We start from the raw sequence: 18,351 nt of genomic DNA on the forward strand, positions 1-18,351 counted from the left end.
CACTGGATCATGTGCTTTGAGTCATGCTGGGCTCGAGATGGCTTCTCCATCCATGAAAGCTGGCTTTGGTGGGGACAGCAGGCAGTTTGGCCAGAGAATGAGAGTCTGAGCCTGTCTCTTAAAGGCGACAGTGACTGGCTATGGCACAATGACTCTTGACACTTGGTGGTGGCAGCTGTATCCTGAGGTGCAGGAAGAGCTTGGAAAACAGATGGGACAGGGAATTTTTAGGGAGACATGGGGTCAGTGGTGCAGAGGGTACATGATGGGGTATCCTCAAGGAGAAGGGCTGTGGCTTTTTAGGTGGGATCACTCTGAAACAGAGGTGGCTGCAGAGGAAACCTGTGAGCACCAAAAGGCAGAATCTCTACTGCATCCTCCCCAAGGTCTACATGAGCTGAGGGGACTGGTGAAGGAGACTGTTGACCCACAGCTTGGTTCTGAGATCACAGGGAATAATGCTTGTACAGATTACTGAACCCCACTGGTCCAAAGATGAGAGTCAGCTGGTTTGGCACAGCCCCCAAGAGCTTTGCCTGCCGAGCTGTTCCATGTCCCTGCAGAACCACTGCTGTGCAGCTCTGAGAGCTGACACAGAACAATCCAGCCTCAGTTCCACCATCAGGGAAGCAAAAAAAACTTGTCAAACATCAGCCCATCCTCTGGCACCCCCCACCCGCAGCCCTTCTCCTCTTATCACCACCAGCAGCACAACACAGAAATGGCCTGAAAAGTTTCACCTCGAGCATCTTCCCAAGAGGGGCCATAGCACAGCCCTTGTGCTGTTAGCCTGTGGATGCAGTCCCCGCCAGGCTCTGGGGACAGGGACGCCACCTCTGCGGCTCGTCGATGCCACCTGCTGGCACTGGGACCTGGACAGGAGCAGTCCTGGGGGGACCATCCAGGGATGCTCCTGCTGCTCCTCTCCAGGCACCCTCAGCAGCACCCATCAGTGCCCCTCCTCAGTGAGGACTCTCCCAGTCTGTGCTGCAGGACAGGGGCTGAGGGGGTTTGCTGAGGAGCAGCTGCAGGCAGAGCCAGGAGCCCAGAAAAAACATTCTCTCACCCCAAATCTGGTATAACCACTGGGTCTGACCTTGCATTCCCCCACAACAGTAGGAGGTACTGACCTCAATGGAGATGGAGAGTGGTTCTGTACCCCGCAAGGTGCTCTTGTCAAAGGGGTCAAAGATGTCATCCCTCATGTTGGTTGGCTGCAGGACGTACCCACACTGGCCACTGGACATGAACAAGGCCTGATTCATTTGCATGGGCTTGTCTGGAGAGCACAGGCAGGAGATACAGGAGATGAAGGAGACACTTTTCACAAGCTGAATCATTGCCCCATCATTGAAGCTTCACAGGAAGCCCTCGGCAAGAGGACCTGGCTCACCCCTTGGCAATCCTGAGCAATGTGTCCCCACTGCAGCCTGTGCACGTGTCAGGGCCATGAGGTGACTCTCTCATCAAGATCTGCCCAACTACCCTGTGCTCCATGGGTCACCTCCCTCTTTTCCTCCTGCTTTTGTCAGCTTTCCTTGTGCTGACTGTAGTGTTTGCCAAACCCCCGTGAGATGCTTGAATTCACAGAAGGAATGAAAAATCCAGCAGGAAAAAAGAGGCAGGTCGTTTGCTGGTGTGTCGGTGAGCTGAGCAGGCTCACAGCAGGGTTTGGCAAAGGCCAGGGAAAGGAAGGCTGGACTGCACGGCAGGAGCAGGAATGGAAGCTGGGGAAAGGCAAGAAGAGCAGCCAGCTGGACTCAGCCCATGCAGCCAGCTGGTGTCCCAAGCCTGGGGCTGCACCATCCCCTTTGGCACCTTCCCTGCCTTGTCCTGCTTGTCACCAGGGACCTGGGAGAACTCCCTGCCTCCTCTGCATTTCATCTTGTTCTCATGGCACAATCCCCAGCCTCAGTCCAGCTCCTTGGCTCAATCCAGCCCTCTGGAGCATATTAACCTGAGTCTGCAGAGCCCTTCCAAGAGCCAGAGCCCCTCCCAGCCCCATGTTCCAGCAGCAGGGGCTCAGCAGGTGGCTGGGAGGAGGCACAGGGCACTCCAGGAGCCAGCCCACCCTCCCTGCCCTCTGCCCTCACCTGGGGTCTGGAAGTTGAGTGCCACCAGCTGGCTGCCACAGATCCACATGGGCAGGGGGTCGTAGTTGGAGGAGTCGAGGCGCTGGCCCTTGGGGTAGATGCGGGAGAGCTGCAGGCGGTTGTACTGCAGGAACTTCTTGCCCTTGATCTTGTTGACGTACTTTTCTGCCTTGGTCTCAGGGAAGGAGGACATGTCTCGGTAACAGGCCCTCTCTGTGCCAATCTCTGGGAGGGGACAGCACCGTGTGAGCCAGCAGCACGCTCCCTTTGCTGACACTTAACCACCCCAACTCCTTCCTAACACCATCCTCTCACCCCTGGAGCAGCCAGCAGGGCTGTGCAGGCCCTGCTCTGCCCCCGTGGGTGTTTGTCAGGTGTCCAACACCAATGATTGAGAGCACCAACACAGCTCCCACTGACAAGGCATAATGCTCCCCAACCCCACTCCCTCAGCAGCTGCTCTGGGTGCTGGCAGAGCCCAGCAACAGAGGGATAGGGAAGGGAACTTCTACCCTCTGGAGCTACCCAGAGCTCTAAGGTAAACTGGTGACTTGGACACCTTGGACACCTAGCCTCTGCTGAGATGTAGCCAAAGATCTCAGCAGAGGGGCACACCACAGGGTCTGTAATGCCACAGTGATGGCCACCAGCTCAGAAGATGCTCACTCTCTTCATCAAAGGGCACAGGTCGGCAATAGACCACCAGTTCTGAAAGCTCCAGGGCAATCTTCTTTCTCCTCTCCATCATCTTCCCTTCAGAGAGCTGCCAAGAGATGGTGAGAGAGATGTCAGGCCAGGTGTCAGGAGCAGTGGTGATGAATGACCCAACCATAAACTGGCCCTCACTGCTTGGTGTGACACCACTGCCCACACTGGGGACCACCAGCAGATCTGCCAGGTCTGTGTGGGGGACATCACATAGGTAGGGCCTGGGTAGGTCCTACATCCTGCCCAGAGCAGGACTGGCACTGGTACCAGCACAGGGCATCTGTGGCCTTACCACCCTCCACAAATGGAGATCCCTGACATCCTGAGGCTGCAACACCCACCCAATTGTCCAATCTTCCCAAATATCCAGCCTGAACCTCTCAATCCGTGTGGCCACCACCCCTTGCCACGTTGTCCAAGATTGCTCTGGCTTTACCATCTCTGTAACTGCTGTGCCAGCCATCTCAGGCTGTCACCTCTCTGTCTCCCACCAGCCTCCACCTGCTCCTCGGCTCCTGGAGAACCCAGCACTTGTCCAGGAGACGCCTCCTTGCCTGTCACAGGCTCACCCTGGCATCAGCTGTCTGAGCTGCCTCCCGGATCTTCTTCACCCAGTCCAGCAGGTCCTCGTGGGTGTCGGCGGCCACGTCCAGGGACAGGCGTGACACAGAGGACATGCTGATGGAGAAGACGAAGAGGCGGTTGTTCTTCCCCTCGGGGCGGATGGCTGTGTGTGACAGGAGCACAGGGCAAGGTCACAGCGGGTGCTGAGCCAAGCCCTTCACAGGGAGGAGAGGAGAAGACAGGCACAGGGATTCATGGCTACACTGGCACTCTACAGCCACAGGGAACTCCCATGTCTGGCCACTGGAGGCAACAGATGGAGCCCGGGAAGCAATGAGTGAGGTGCTGAGAAGCCTCCAGGGGCCTTTGCAATGCTCCCTCCCTGGCACTCACCGATCTGGCAGGAGGGCACGTCCAGGACGCCTCCGAGCAGGTCTCCCAGGGGGCTGTTCTCATCCAGCTGCTGCTGGGAAGGAAGCACAGCAGAATGGTGCTGGGAACAGTGGGCAGAGCAGCCAAGCTCAGGGGTCACAAACCTTCCTCACTGCACTCATGGCCATACTCACCTCCCGCTCTGGCTCCAGGCTAGTGGGACTAGTGATTTCCTCTACATAGTTGGAAGGGAACCACAGCTGCTTTTTGCCACCATAATCTCCTCTCCACCTGGAAGGGAGGGAAGGGGCAATGTCATCACCCACCATGGGATACCAGAGTATTCTGAGTGTGAGTGAGGAGAGCAGGCAGCTCCTCTATCATCTGCTTTTAGGGTTTGTGAGGCTTTGGAACTGTGCAGTTCATGGGTAAGCCCCAGACAGACCCACTCCTAGAGTGGACACATCTTTGTGTGGATAGTGACAGCAAGGTTTAACCATATCCCCTAAGGAAAAGGGAGGCTCAGGACCAACTCACCAGCCTCCTTCCTGTTTCTCCACATTCTGGATGATGGCATTTTTGGTGAAGGTGAGCTCGTCCTCCCTCTGTGCCTTGTAGTCAAACAGGGCTTTGACTGCACACTGCAATGAGGAGGGGTCCCATGAGGCTGGGCAGGGAATGGACACGTGGACAATGAGCCCACAGGATGAAAGATCACTGCCCACCACAGATGTGTTTGTTGGGGGGCTGTGAGGCACATCATGAGCAGGCAGGCAGCTTCCAGCCCTGCTGCCAGAGGCTGCCAGACCCTAGTGACACCTTGCAGGGCAAATCAAAGCCTCCAGAGCTCACAAGTCTGGTATGGCCCTATACATGTACTCTCCTCTGTCCCAAGAGCCACTGAGGGGCTTGGTTTGGAGAGCTCAGAACAAGAGGCAACCCAGCCTGAGAACCTGGAGGTTCAATCTCCACTGTCTCTCTCTTCATGGTCTAGAAATGAGTGTGCAAACTAATACAGCTCTTGGAAAATAAAAAGACCCTTGCTAAACCCTCCACCCCTGCAGTTTGTTTTGTGCCAAACAGTGAGAGTTTACCTTGAAGGTGGGCATGGGGTTGGCTTCCACATAGAACCCAGGATGGCGTCCCTCGTACAGGGCTCCATAGTCAGGCTCCTGTGGAAGCAAAGGGACAGTGGTTACAGCAGTGACTGCAGGAGAAAAGGTTCCCCTAGCTTGGAGTGGGTGGGAAAGTGCCCCAGGAAGGCACAAGACCAAAGATGATGCTGCAGCCAGCAAACAGCAGCCCAAGCCTGGCTCAGAGGGGCAGCATCAAACTCCACTCAAGTGTCAGGAAGCCCCAAGAGTGTGGGCTGCAAAGCACAGGGATGGCTCACACACCAACCGCTCAAAAATGACCTGTCCATCATTCTTTGGCTCCTGCACTCACCGCTGTCCCGATCTTCTCCAGGGTCTCCTCGTTGATGGGGTAGCGCAGCTTCATCTTGCGGTACAGCGGGTGCTTCTCATAGTAGCTGATCAAGTCCACCAGGCTCTCGAACTCAGAGTTGCCCAGCAGCACGGTCTGGCCCTCCTGCTGCACCCGGCAGTGCTTGATCTTCCCTTCTGCCCTGGAGGGAGGAAACACAGGGAGTAGCCACTTGGCACCTGGCAAGAGAAGGTCTCTGCCAAAATAAAGACACCAAGGAAAAGGTGCCCCTGGTGTGGTGGCCAAGCACAGCCATCTCCCATTGGAAGATGGGAGGAAGAGCAGGACCTCAAGGACTTATTCAAGGGGCATCCCAGAGCAAGAGGAGCTCTGGGAGGACTCATGTTGGGCTGATGGCACCTCTCCTGCTCTCTCACACGCTGCAGCCTGCCAGGCCCACCTGCAGCACCCACCACCCCTGTTGCAGGCACACACCTGAAGGAGATGGCGTAGGAGCTGGGCTCGCTCCTCTTGCGCACCAGGAAGGCTCCGTCACGGGGCACCCGCATCAGCATGTGCTCGGCTTGGGCCCGAGTGAGGTTGGCGTGGTACCACCTGCCAGGAGAGACATCCTTGTGCACAGGTCACACACATCCAGCCCATCCAACACCTCTGCCACAGCACCTGCCTTCCCCTCCAGCCCCTAAAAGGCTCCTTGAATCCTCCAAAGGAGGACAGGGGCTGCAATGGGGCAGGCAGGATCAGAGCCATTTGGTGAGGCATGGCATGGGCAAGGGCATTCCAACCAAACCCAGCAGCTCTGTGCTCTGCACTGAGCCTCCATGACATTCAGCTCCATGAACAGTGAAACTGGCCAGCATGGCTGCTGTGACAGTGCTCCATGGGGAGAAAGTGGGGACCAGAAAGCTCCAGCAAGGGAGGAATGGCTGAGGAGAGATCTGGGAGAGCTCCCTACAGTGTCCCAGCTGCCCAATGGACACACACACGCACTCACTCTTTGCTCTCGTGGGCATTGGTCTGCGGCACTGGCTCTGTCAGCCTCATCTCAAACTCATTGCACCTCAGTGGCACCTCCTGGTAGTGTGTGATGAGGTCGTAGAGGCTGTCGAACACCAGGTTGTCCGTCAGGAAGAACTTGGGGCTGCCAGCGTCCTGCCGCGAGTGGATCCGGCAGTGCTGCACCTTCCCATTGCGCCTGTGGAACAGGGAGGGGGTAAGCCAGGGCTGTCATGGAGATTTTGCACCTGCCTCAGGCACAGCTTGAGTCTGACACGACATTCCTGCCCCATAGGAGAGTGACAGCATAAGGATCCCAAGAGACTTGACCCTTCTGCACTGGGACAGGGAGCTGACATTATGCTGGGGTACAAAAACAGGGGAGAAACTGCTCACAGAGGCCACCCAGGAATGGGACCCCACCACTGAAGAAAACATCAAGAGGAAACAACCCCAGAGTGAGACAGAGCAGTGGGCTGGTGGCAGGGCCCTCACCAGAAGGAGAGGGTGTAGTCTCCCACGAAGGTCTCGCTCTCCCTGACGAGGAAGGAGCCGTCAGGGGCCCCTGTCTCGATGCAATATTCTGTCAGCAGCCGCTCCGCGATGTGCCGCCCGTCACGGCCCGCGCCCAGCTTCCCGTGGAACCACTTCTCTGTGGAGTGAAGCTCCGTGCTGTTGCTGGCCTGGCAGGGGGAAAAAGCCATCATCCTGGGTTACTGAGGGCAGGCTCACGGTGCTGGATTCTGCTTTGCTCAGGGGTCTTCCAGCTGGGACCAGGGAGTTCCTGAAGCAGCTCCCATCCTTCCCCCCACAGGATCTCCCCCTGAAGTCATGCTCAGGCCCTTGAGCAGTCAAGGGGCTGAGTCCTTTCCTTAGGGAACAACTCACAGTCACATAGGAGAGCCCTCACCTCCTTTTGCTCTTCCTCATCCTCGTTTCCTTGGTCACTGGTGGTCTCCCCAGAGTAATAGATCTTGCTGCTGGTCAGCACAAAGTAATGTGGGTTCCACTCCTGCAAGGAAACAAACTCTGGCAAAGACACCCCTGGGGAAGCACCAAACTGCCCACCACCCACCCATGGGATCATCTCTTCCTGACCAGTGCAGGCAGGGAGGGACAATCAGGTTTGTAAAGGACACCCATCAACACTGATTCCAGTGAGTCACAGGAGCTTATAAGACATCCCCCAGATCTGAGGCATGGATTTATCAGTAGCAAAAAAACCCAGCATGTGACAAATCACACTGCAAACACTCCAACACTTAATAAAAGGAGATGACCAAACGAAGAGCAAATCAATGCAAACAGAAAACAGTCTGCATGGACTCAGCACAGGGGTAATCTGAGGTGAAGATATCAGAGATAGTTATGTGGATTTACCATTACACTTTACTGCTTTTTAAAAAAACCCTGTTCCATTTGCATGTGGCTTTACCAGACAGACCCTCAGCAGAGTAAAGCTGCTGAAGGTGGGCTGTGAGTACATGCACACAGTAATGAACACTTGGTGCTTTACAAAGCTAAACTTTTGCTTAGGTGTGTCAGGTGTGCAGGCACTTGGCAGGAGGCAAGGCTGGAAGTGCAGCCATCTCCAGAAATTCCTGCAGCGCAAATCACAGGCTGCAGTGCCTTGGCCCACAGCTCCCTCTAGCTCAGCCTTCTGCCTCTAGCAAAGGCCACAGGAGATTCCTAGGGATGTGCACAGAGAGAGCCAGCATAAAACGCCCTGAGCCTTCAGGGACACCCAAGAAACCAGACAGACAGAGTCTTTTCAATCATTTGCACCACAGCCAGCACACAGAGCACCTGACAGAGCTACCACATCATTGATGGAGCCCTCAGAGCAGGGACTGAGTCCCCATGGCTCAGACATACGTGATTGATGGGGTCTTCCAGGTAGAGGATCCCATTCTTGATGGAGTTGCTGATGTCATTCTCTGAGTACATCACGGATGTGGGCAGCTCCTCGTAAGCGCTGCCCTCTGCCAGCTTCTTGTGCTGTGGGATGAGAGAGGGGGGCAGGCACCTTGAGGGGAGCAGGCACCCAAAAAGCAGCATATAATGCCTGGTGAACAGTCCTAAAAGCCCATGTCTGCTGTGGGGTCCTCCAGATTGGAATAAACAAGACCCATGCCACAGGGATCACCAAATAGCACTGAAATCCCAGTCCTTCCCAAAGGATTCCTTAAGCTGAAATACCAATGCCCACCATGCCCTCAAAGAAAGGCAGCACCCAGCTGCTGAGCTCACTTCCCAGCAGGTTCTCTGAAGCAAGAGAGCTTTATTGTGTCCAGCTGTTCTTAGCACCAGGTCCCCACTTCCACTCCTACAAAGCCAACCCCCTCTTCCAAAGGCAGCTGCCTTCAGCCTCACACCCTCACCCCATTCTCTCATTTAGGAGCCTTGCTGGGCAAGAAAATTCACCTTGATGAGAATCTTCCTCTTGAGCTGGTTTGGAGATGGAAGGCCATCAGCAGAAATATCTACTGGTTTGGTCAAGAGCATGTCCCCAAAGACCTTCTTGAAATTCTGAGCCATGTTCCTCTGCTGAGCAATGCTGCAGTGGTCCTCAATGGACAGAATGACAGGGAAACTGGGAGAAGGAGGAGAGCCATCAAAGCCAGCATGGGTTTTGGATGCAACCAAGGACTTCTGAGCTCTGTCTCAAAGCCTGGCCTCTCTCTGTGCCCCCCAGCAACAGCTCACATCAACAGCCATCTGTGCTGCCTTGAGCACCCAGTGTAGCCACCCTTCACAGTGCACAGGGTGGAGAAGCACTGGCAAACTACTGGGGTTTACCCAAAGCCTTCCCTTCCACAATATTTTTCTGAGGAAAATCTCCCTTTGGCTGGGAGACATGACACGCTTTCTTCCCACCACATCCAGGCCTTGCACTGCAGTTCTGGATAAACTGAGCTTCACTTTGCCACAGCCTTGGCTCCACCCTCTCTCTGCTCTGCTAACTGAAGTCATGCTGTACTCACTCAGAGGTGACAAAGGCATGCTCCTTGATAGTGACCAAGACATCAGAGAACTTGATCTTGGTGGTTAAGGTGTGCCCGTGGTAGATGACCGGCATGCCATCGGGACCGTCCCAGCAATCCACTGAAAGAGACCCACAGGGGAAACTTAGCCCAAAGGCTGGAGTAGAGGCAAGACATGGACATGAGATGGACTGAGCCAGGTGTTGCTGGGAAAGGTACTGGAAGCCAATAAAGGACTGAGGTGATCAGTGAAAGCCCTGATCTTTCTCTGTAGGACCAAAACCTTTGGCACAGATCACCCGGTCCCACAAAGCAAACCACCTCAGCTCTTTCTGCACATCATGGTATTAATGTTGTCACGCCAGCCTTCAGCTCTGCCTTCCTTGCAAAGCCTCCCCTGAGCAGCACAAGGTGCTGTGCTGACAGGGACAGGAGGGGCAGGCCCGGGTACTCACGTTCGATGCAGCGGCAGCCCATGCGCAGGCAGCGGGCGTACGCCTCCAGCGAGGACTCACTCGAGAACTGATCCCCCGTCAGGTACCTTCCAGGTGAGACAACACATCAGCACAGAGACAAGCCCACTGTGGGCACAGGAGTCTGCTGGGACATTGTGGGCCTGCCTCTGCCACGTGGGAATGGTGGGAGTTGTGTTTCTCCACACCTGCCACTTTCCCCCAGTGAGGGGTTCAGCTCTGCCCCCTCTGCAAGGGGCTGCCAGCACTGCTCTGAGGTCCAGCCCCAGCTCCTGAGATGAACCTCAGATAGCAATATCAGCACTGGTGCCACAAAGAGCCCCCTGCAGCCTGAGAGCAGGGTGAGATGAGCTCTTGCAGGCAGACAGGATCTCACTGCCTGCCCTCAGGGCTGCTCAGCTGGCTTAGGCTCTCAGCCCTTTAAATTTGGGTTAGCATGAACACAGAGCCCAGACAGAGCCTGTCTGCACAGAAAGCAGCTCCTGCAAAATTATTCTAGCAGCAGAGAGTGGAAAATGGCCAATTTCAGCCTGACATGGTTTATCACATCTGTCCTGAGAGGCTCTGGAGAATGACATTGCTAATGGTGAGAAATTACCAGAGTGACAGCACAGGATGTGAAGGCACCTGGAGACCTGTGCAGATGTGTGCTGCTGACAGTGTCTGAGCAAAACACTTATGGCTAAATGACAGAAGGGATGAGTGGGGAACCAAGAGGAAGGTCTCTGACATACTGGCCTTGGTTTGGAAAAGCCTGCTTGACCCATCACTGGAATCAGGGAAAATCAGGATACTCCCACCCTGGCATGAGAAAAGGATGCTGAGAGCAGCTGGGTGGAGAGAGCCTTGCCCTCATCCTTACGTGTTGTGCGAGGAGGAGATCCAGTAATGGGAGAGAGGGTTGTTCATGTTCTCCAGACACACCATATCCAGTTGTGAGTTCCAGATGCTGTTCTCTTTGGAAAACAGGAAGGTGAGAAACTGCTCAGGAAGAAACAGAAATGTGTTAATGATGCAGAGGAGCAGGCTGCTGTGGTTTAGCTTCACACACATCTCCTGTGCCAGCAGACATCCTGCACAGACGGACCAGGGCTGCCCCACAGCACACCAGCTACCTGAGCCAGGGTGCCTGAGTGACCACAGCTTGGGCACTGCCAACTACCCCCTGAGCTCTGCCAGATATCTGTGTGCCAGATCCTTTGACCCAGCTGGAGGCAAATTAATGGCTCTGCATTTTATTTTGAGCTCACATGGCAGGCAATAGCTTACTAAGGCCATGTGGGTCAAGGGACCTTGGCTTAGTCCAGAGTGCCAGTGACATGGTCATCTCTAGTTGTTTTTATTCTTTATTCAGCTCTTCTTGCTTTGAAGAGATCCTTAAATACCCCAAGGCAGCCTTAAGCTAAAAGCAGCCCCTCTCCTCCTCCAGATGAACTGCCTGGTGAGTGCTCCCAGCTGCACACACTCAGCACAAAGCACAGCCCAGAAGCCATTCCTTTGCCAACCATGTCCCTGTCCCAGGGCCACACAGCTCACAGGAGCTGTGACCCTTCCAGCACCCCCACCCTGCAGCAAAGGCACAGATAGCAGAGCTGTCACACCACATCACACATCACACCAGGGGTGTCATCCCCTGCCTCACCCCACTCCACACACACCCCCTTCAAGGTGTCTTACTTCATCCAGGGTGAAGTAGGGCTCATCAATCTCCCTCAAAGGGTCTCTCAGGAAGTTGAACATGAATTCCTGTACCTGAAGGGTATCTGCAGCCCAGAGCTCCTGCAAAACCCAGGGGAGACATAAAAGAAGCCATTTCAGAATGTATTACTGCAAACCACATGCAGCTCATCCAGTTTGAAGCTTTAACCATTAAGGAGGCGGTTTTGGATGCAAGACCATCTCTGCCAGGAACTCAATGTCAGCACAAATGCTGGATAGCACACAAGGACGAGATCTGCCCTGCTTCTGAGTGGGCTCCATTTTCTCAATGCTGTGCATCTTTCTCTCCATAGCTCCTTTGAACACATCTGCCATCCCTTCTCCTTCAGCAGCAGAAGCCAACCCAGCTTCCTTTGGCTCTCTCCCTCTGGGTTTCTTTCATTAGCCACCAAAACACTGCATCTCCCCACTGCTTAACTCTCTGCTGGCTGCAGACCACAAGAAGGGAGATGGCAGTGAGGGACAGGGCAGAGCAGGAGCCAAGAGCCACAGCAGTGCTTGTGCCAGCCAGCCCTGCCCTCCTGGAGGAGACCAGCAATGAGACAGGAACCTGGCAAGAGCCAAGGGGTCTATGCTGCCCACAAATGCACTGCTGGTGCCTGTGTGTGTGTGTGCACATGCATGTTGTGCTTGCCGAGTGACCCAAGATTGTTTTTATATTGAAGAATCAGCAGCTGAATCCATTAGCTACTCCTCAGGAACTGCTGACACCTCCTGAGCACAGGATGGATGTAACTTCTTGGCTGCAGCAAACCTTTAGTAACCAGCTGAGGTCACAGGGACTGGGTCAACCTCCACTGGTCAGTTCCTGCCTCCTGGGGCCCCCACTCTTCCCAGATCTCCTGATTCCTTTCTGGCCAGGGTGGCTGGCTGAGTTCAGCTTTGCCCTCCCCAGCACCTCCCCTACAACACCTCCTGCTCCAGAAGGATGTGCTGTGCCAGGCAGAGCAGCCCACAGCCAAACCATCCCAGTTCCACAGCAAGGCCACCCTCAGAGCACTGGACCCCTAATGTCACCAGTGCCCACCCTGCTGTCCCTCCCCACTGCCCGTGTTGAACTCACCCTCTGGTACTCCAGCAAAAACTTCTGCAGCTCCAGCAGTGACACCCTGAAGTGCTCAGATCTTTCTCCACCCCTGACAAGCAGAGAGAGAGAAGCTTCAGTCACTAGTGCAGCACCTCATGTGAGATGCCATCTGCCACCTCCCTGGCACCTGCAGCCAGATGTGCCCCAAGCATAGCCAGATGTGCCCCGAGCATGCAGCACTGAAGGAGCAGAGTGGGATGAGCAGAGAACTGAGAAGAGCAAACACATGTCCACATCTCAGAACCAGGGACAGGAGAACAGAGGTCACACTACAAGGGGATGATAACATGAAACTCTGGTGAAGGGCAGCAAAAAAACGTTAGAGGAATAGATCAGTTAAAAAAAAATAAAAATAGAGGGTCTGGCTTGTATCTAAGTGTAAAGAACTAAATAAGTGCAAGGCAGTTAAGGGCTGACTGCAGACAGGACAGACATACAGGTATGCAGAGAATGTGGACTCATGGAGGCAAGGCACAGGGAATGAAGAAGGGAACTGTTTGTAGCTGATAATCTTGAAAGACTGGTCCATGACTGCTCTAAGTCATAATGGACAGCCAAGGGCCATGCTGGGCACTAACACCACAAAATCCAAAGTGGACTGTGCAGTGCTGGCTGCCCTGGGCAGAGGGATGAGCCAGGTGGTCTGCTGAGGGTCCTGACATCTTTTTTCTATGGTTATAAGGAAAAAAAAAAAAAAGGAAGGAAGGAAACCATTGGGAATTACCTGGACAAGTCAGTAAGTCTTTCACGCTTTAGCTGCTATGTCTAAATTCAAGCTATTTCTATCACAGCCAAGGTGAGCAGAGGACAGGGAAGGGCACAGCTGGCAATGGCACCAGAGGCACTGCCTGGGTGGGGAGGGCTCTGCAGCCACCACGAGCATAATCCTGTGAGATGGCTCAAGGTCTGATCACTCCACATCAACCAGCTGACCTGAGCTGGATCCCACTGGGATGTCTGGGAGGGAGAAAGCCCTGAGCTAAAGTGTCTGCTACAATGATGAGCACAGAACCACAGGCAGCACAGGAGTAGGAGGAGTGCATAATGCCTCATCCCAACATGCTGCTGGAGCCCCTAAAGCACATTACGGAGCAAAAGAAAACAGCCCCTTCCCCAGAGAACACAGAGAATTATGCACCTGTCCAAGAATGGGACATCCATCTGCAAAAGAAGAAGCACAAGCATTAGGTCTGCACTTGGTAACTTCTTTACTCCCAAGAGATGAGCTCACTTGAGGGCAGCAGGGTTAAAAAGTGAATTAAGTGGGAATGCCCAGTAACAGATATCGTTTCTCCTTTCCCTTTCCTCCCCTGGGGAATTCAGCTCTTACTGTTTTCTGGGCACTGAACATGAGGCTGCGGTAGAGCTGCGCAAACTGCCCGTACGTGATGTCCCCGTTCCTCTGCTCCACATCCTGAAAAAGAAACCAAACCCAGAGGTTTTACAGAGGCCACTCTGCATGGCTTAAGGAATGTCTCTTCACACCAGTATCCCTGGGGAAAAAAAAGAAGGAGAATAAAGGCCAAAACCCATCCAGACTTTGCCTCCTGCACAATGGCCTCAAGTTGTGCCAGGGAAGGATTAGATCTGATATTTTGAAAAATCATGAAAACAGTGGTCAGGCATTGGAACAGGCTCCCCAGGCAGTGGTGGAGTCACCATCCCTGCACTTGTTCAAAAAACATGTTGATGTGGCACTTGGAGACATGGTTTAGTGGACATGGCAGTACTGGGTAATGGTTAGACTCTATTTTAGAGGGCTTTTCCAATATTAACAAATCTTCCACAGTTTCTGCTGGGGCCAGCAGGATCCTGCACTGCCCAGGCCACAGGCATATCCTAAAATGAGTTCCACAATTCCCCAAGCTCACCCACATGAAGGCATCACCATGCTGATAAAGTGCCACCACTTACTTGAATACTTAGAAAAGGATAATTTGATTTTTTTGTTTGCCTAAAGTATCTGAAGTGCCTGGAAGCTGCAAGACCCAAAGTGTGTGCTCTCCTTTGGACACACCACTCTTTGGCCGTGGAGTTCTGTGCTGGTGGGAACAGCTGGGATGGGAGCATCAGGAGATGACCCTTCATCCCTGGGTCAGTGGTGATGCTGGCAGAGCATCTCTGGCAGTGGGTTGCAGGAGCTAGGATGCAGGACCTGGTAGCTGGTCTGCACTCTACCCCACCAGCAGCAGCCCATGACTGGAGCCAGGAGCAATGAGGGGAGTGTGGGAGGCAGGGTGGGGTAAGCAGAGGGTGCTGGCCACAAATGGGCCAGGGTGTGGCACCCAGTGGGAGCTGGCACCTCTTCAGTCACCACCGTGGGTGGGGGCCCTCCCAGGAAAGGCTGGGAGGCTCTGCAGTATGCAAACACTCCCTGGGAGTTTAACCACCACCAGGTTTTGCTCAAAGGCAGGCAATGGACTGCTGAGGGTCCCTAGTGCTGAGGGGGAGAGCGAGGGGTCCCACACTCACCGTGAGTCTCTCCCGCAGGAACCTCATGTTGGGCACGCGGTAGTTGACCTGAGACAGCATGTTCTTCAGATCCTTGGCAGAGATCCTGTCTCGGCAGGAGAAAGAGGGGAGACATGTTCAGAGGGTCTGGGATGGAGGGGTCTCACCCTGGGGCTGGAACAGCACGTGCACAGAGAGGCCATGCCCAAAGGGACATCAGCTGTGACACAAGGATGGATGTGTGAATGTGTGACCCCCCAGAATGATGCTGAGGCTGGGAACTGTGGGGAAGATGTGGGGAGCAGAGAGAGGGATCTGCATGTCAGTGAGGACTGCAAATAACTGCTCCTACAACTGCTGACAGAGCAGAGTGAGCCTAGCACTCTCTGCCCACTTGAGCTGAGGCCACAGCTGACAGGCAGCACCCACTGCTTTAAACGAACAACCAGGAAGAAGTTCATTTAAAGCCCATTTTTCAAGTATCTGTGCCCCAACATGGATGCTGGGTGACCAACTCCCTTCCAAAACCCACTCCCTGGCCTGCTGGAGGAGGAGGAGCTCTCTAAGTGGTTAGGACTCAGCTAATTTTATCTTAGGGAGAGGCAAAAAGCCATTTTCGGTCCCCAGCCACAGGCACAGCACTGCCACGTCGTGCCCAGCTGTGCTCTCCCAGCCACACATGCTGCAGGCAGGGAGCAGCCAGTGTGGCTGTGCTGCCCAAAGCCCTCCACACAAAGGTGCTGCCTCCTGGACCAGGGAAAGCTCCAGTGTCAACCCTGAGCAGGATCCCACACCCCAGCAGGCAGAGACAGGCAGGAAGGAGCTCAGGGCTGCCCTTGCCTCTTCCGGAGCTGTCCCTGCATGGGGCAACAGTCCTGCAGCAAGGAAAAATGAGGATGCCTCCCATCTGCAGGATTTAAAAGCTCAGGGATCTGTGTCCAATCATCTTCTGGCAGCTCCTGCCTTAAAAGAAAGTCCTGGGAGTCCACCCCTGCAATCACAGATGGTGCCTCTGTCCCCCACTGAGCACGTGGGAACACAGGATCCTACAGGATGCTCCCCCATCCCACAAAGCATAGGGCAAGTCTGGAAATCCTTATGGCTTTGGGGTGCAAATATAAAAATACCAGGGAAGATGTCCTGCACGGGGGATTTAACTCTGCTGCATGCTGGCATTCACATGGACCCACATGCTTTTTGTGCTTTTCCCTGGAAGCAGGGTGATCTCAAACAGCACGGGAAGGAGGAGGGATGGAGAGAGCTCCATGGAGAGGGAGAAACCGAGTGGTGTCAGGCGCTGCAGGGACACACAGAGAGCCCTTGTTCCTGGGCTCAGAGCCCTGGGGACAGGGACACACATGGCTAGAGCAGGACCTGGCCCAGCTCCTGTGCTGTGCCCAAGGCCAGCACCCGGCCATCCAAGGACTTTGCAGTGTCCTGACACTTACTGGCAGAACAGGAAAAGAAAAAGAATTTAAAAAAAAAAAACAACTGGGAAATGGCCCCAAGCTCCCCTTCCCTCACGGCTGTACAGTCAGCAACACACTCAGCACAAGTATCTCCCCCTGCACCTCGACCTCCCTGGGCAGGTGAAGTTACCCTGGAGGCTCAGAGTGAGTGTTCTGGGGAGGAGATCCTGCCCTGTCCCCTCTCCAACACACCCACACAGTCACGTGCAGGGTGCTGTGTGACCCCCCCAGGCCTGGCAGTCCCAGGTGACAGGGAAATGTGTGCAGTGAGCCAGGAGTACAACAAGAGATGCCCTCACTCGTGAGGAACCACAGCATGTAACAGTTGTCATGGGACCCCCAACAGGACACACAGAGCCCCCAGGGCGGCCCAGCAGCAATCCTTCCTTGGTGAGAGCATGAGACTGCAGAAAAGCTCGTAGAAAAAGAGCAGGAGGGGCTGGCAGAGCAGGAGCAGCAGCAGCAGCCATCCCTGGGGACTCGCTGGAGCCGACACTCAGCTCTGGTGATGCTGAGCTGTTTCACAGGAGGTGCTGGAGCACAGCCCTGCTCACTGATGTGACAGGAGCAAGCCCTGTCAAAGCTGTGACCAGCACTTCCCTCTCAGCCACAGAAGGAGGACAGAGTACGGAAGGATTTTATTTATTGTGTGTTATTCATCATGTTAAAGTGCTGGAGACCTTGGATAAACAGCTTGGTAGTATTTTCAGACTAGAAAGTAAAAAACAAAATAAACTAATTTTTTCCTGCGGAACTTTTTTTTAAGGTTTCATGACAAACATGCCAGAGGCCCAGCCTTCTCACAGGGGATGGAAACATTCCCCTGCCAGCCCTCAGTGCTGTAAATGCTGCTCCCAGCCATGGGCAGCTCTCCTGGCCAGAGGTGAAACAGTCTCCTCCACAGAAGTTAGGAAAAAAAACCCAGCATCCTGTTATCCTCCTCTTTCCACCTAACCTCCCTTGGAAAAACAAATACCCAAAGGCCCAGCAGCCAGTGGAAACAGCCACCATCTGCTGGCCTGCTGGAAGGGATGTCCCGGCATCCAGCTGGGGCAGGAGAGAGGAGAAAGAGCTCCAGCACAAGAAGCTGAGGCATGGGCTACACAAATGCTGGGAATGATTTCTGCAGCTGCCAAAACCATATCTGCTCCGGAAAGGATCAAGGATGGTGTGCAAGTAAGCTTTTTGGTTTTTTTTTTAAATCATTACTCGCTGAAAACCCACTTCCAGGATGAGAAGCAAAAGCAAAGAGCTCAGTGACATTAAATTTACTGCTGAAATGCCTCATAAGGGCCAAGATTTAATCCAGGATGTGTAACTGTGGCCTCTACCTTGTAGAAAACACATGGATGTTTGTAAAATGTGTGTAAAATGGGAAGACCCCAAATCTTTCTACATCCCCTCTGTTGCTGTCTTGCTCCTCTCACTGCCTGGGCTGGAGCAGCAGCTCTCCTAATTAAGGGTTTTGCACTGAAACCTCTCCCTGTGGCTGACAGGTAAGAAATATATTGGCTTTTGCTGCCTTAATTCTAAATGCTAATAGAGAGATGATATCAATAGAAACAACAGGGATGCAACAGGCTGGCTGTCAGCTCTGCTGACCTGCCTTGGGCAGACAGATCTATACATGCAATCTCTTTTTGTACTGTTGGGATGCCATTTCGTCGGTTTTACTGCATAACCAGAGGGAAAAAAGGACCAATTATTTCCACTTTTCCTGCACTCCTCCTCCAAAACCTCCACACAGCTACCCCTCAGTGCTCCCCATTGCAGAATTAGGAAATACTGTGCCCAGTCACCACTGTGTATACAACCCAAGCCTGGATTCAAAAGGTGTGTGGCTCATGCAGAGCAGCTGCAACAGATTAAAACTCCTCTTCTTCCCTTTCTGCCTCTGTGAGGATTTATCCCTCCTCCACAAAATCCCTGTGCACCCAGCAGTGCTCTCATCACACTACAGTATAAATCACTGCAAAGGCAAAAATGTCC

At 54.0% G+C, this 18,351-nt stretch overlaps 1 protein-coding gene across 2 annotated transcripts in view; it reads right to left on the bottom strand.

Moving 5' to 3' along the window:
• PLCG1 (phospholipase C gamma 1) overlaps positions 1-18,351 on the bottom strand; it is a gene marked incomplete at its 5' end in the record, with an annotated part of 42,354 nt that overhangs the window by 4,397 nt on the left and 19,606 nt on the right. The window contains 23 exons of one of the 2 annotated variants that reach the window (XM_083873419.1): positions 1,131-1,279; positions 2,094-2,318; positions 2,760-2,856; positions 3,371-3,528; positions 3,759-3,828; positions 3,932-4,028; positions 4,275-4,378; positions 4,832-4,909; positions 5,184-5,364; positions 5,658-5,777; positions 6,178-6,378; positions 6,675-6,862; positions 7,090-7,191; positions 8,055-8,177; positions 8,604-8,772; positions 9,164-9,284; positions 9,619-9,704; positions 10,499-10,617; positions 11,314-11,415; positions 12,419-12,491; positions 13,581-13,603; positions 13,773-13,856; positions 14,915-14,999. In XM_083873419.1, coding sequence (XP_083729545.1) covers positions 1,131-1,279; positions 2,094-2,318; positions 2,760-2,856; positions 3,371-3,528; positions 3,759-3,828; positions 3,932-4,028; positions 4,275-4,378; positions 4,832-4,909; positions 5,184-5,364; positions 5,658-5,777; positions 6,178-6,378; positions 6,675-6,862; positions 7,090-7,191; positions 8,055-8,177; positions 8,604-8,772; positions 9,164-9,284; positions 9,619-9,704; positions 10,499-10,617; positions 11,314-11,415; positions 12,419-12,491; positions 13,581-13,603; positions 13,773-13,856; positions 14,915-14,999 — 2,755 coding nt within the window. Of the gene's footprint in view, positions 1-1,130; positions 1,280-2,093; positions 2,319-2,759; positions 2,857-3,370; positions 3,529-3,758; positions 3,832-3,931; positions 4,029-4,274; positions 4,379-4,831; positions 4,910-5,183; positions 5,365-5,657; positions 5,778-6,177; positions 6,379-6,674; positions 6,863-7,089; positions 7,192-8,054; positions 8,178-8,603; positions 8,773-9,163; positions 9,285-9,618; positions 9,705-10,498; positions 10,618-11,313; positions 11,416-12,418; positions 12,492-13,580; positions 13,604-13,772; positions 13,857-14,914; positions 15,000-18,351 lie in introns of both variants that reach the window. The other variant, XM_083873418.1, reaches the window with a different exon arrangement.

Source organism: Zosterops lateralis (genome assembly GCF_965231275.1).
Source record: "Zosterops lateralis genome assembly, chromosome: 16".
Taxonomy (NCBI): domain Eukaryota; kingdom Metazoa; phylum Chordata; class Aves; order Passeriformes; family Zosteropidae; genus Zosterops; species Zosterops lateralis.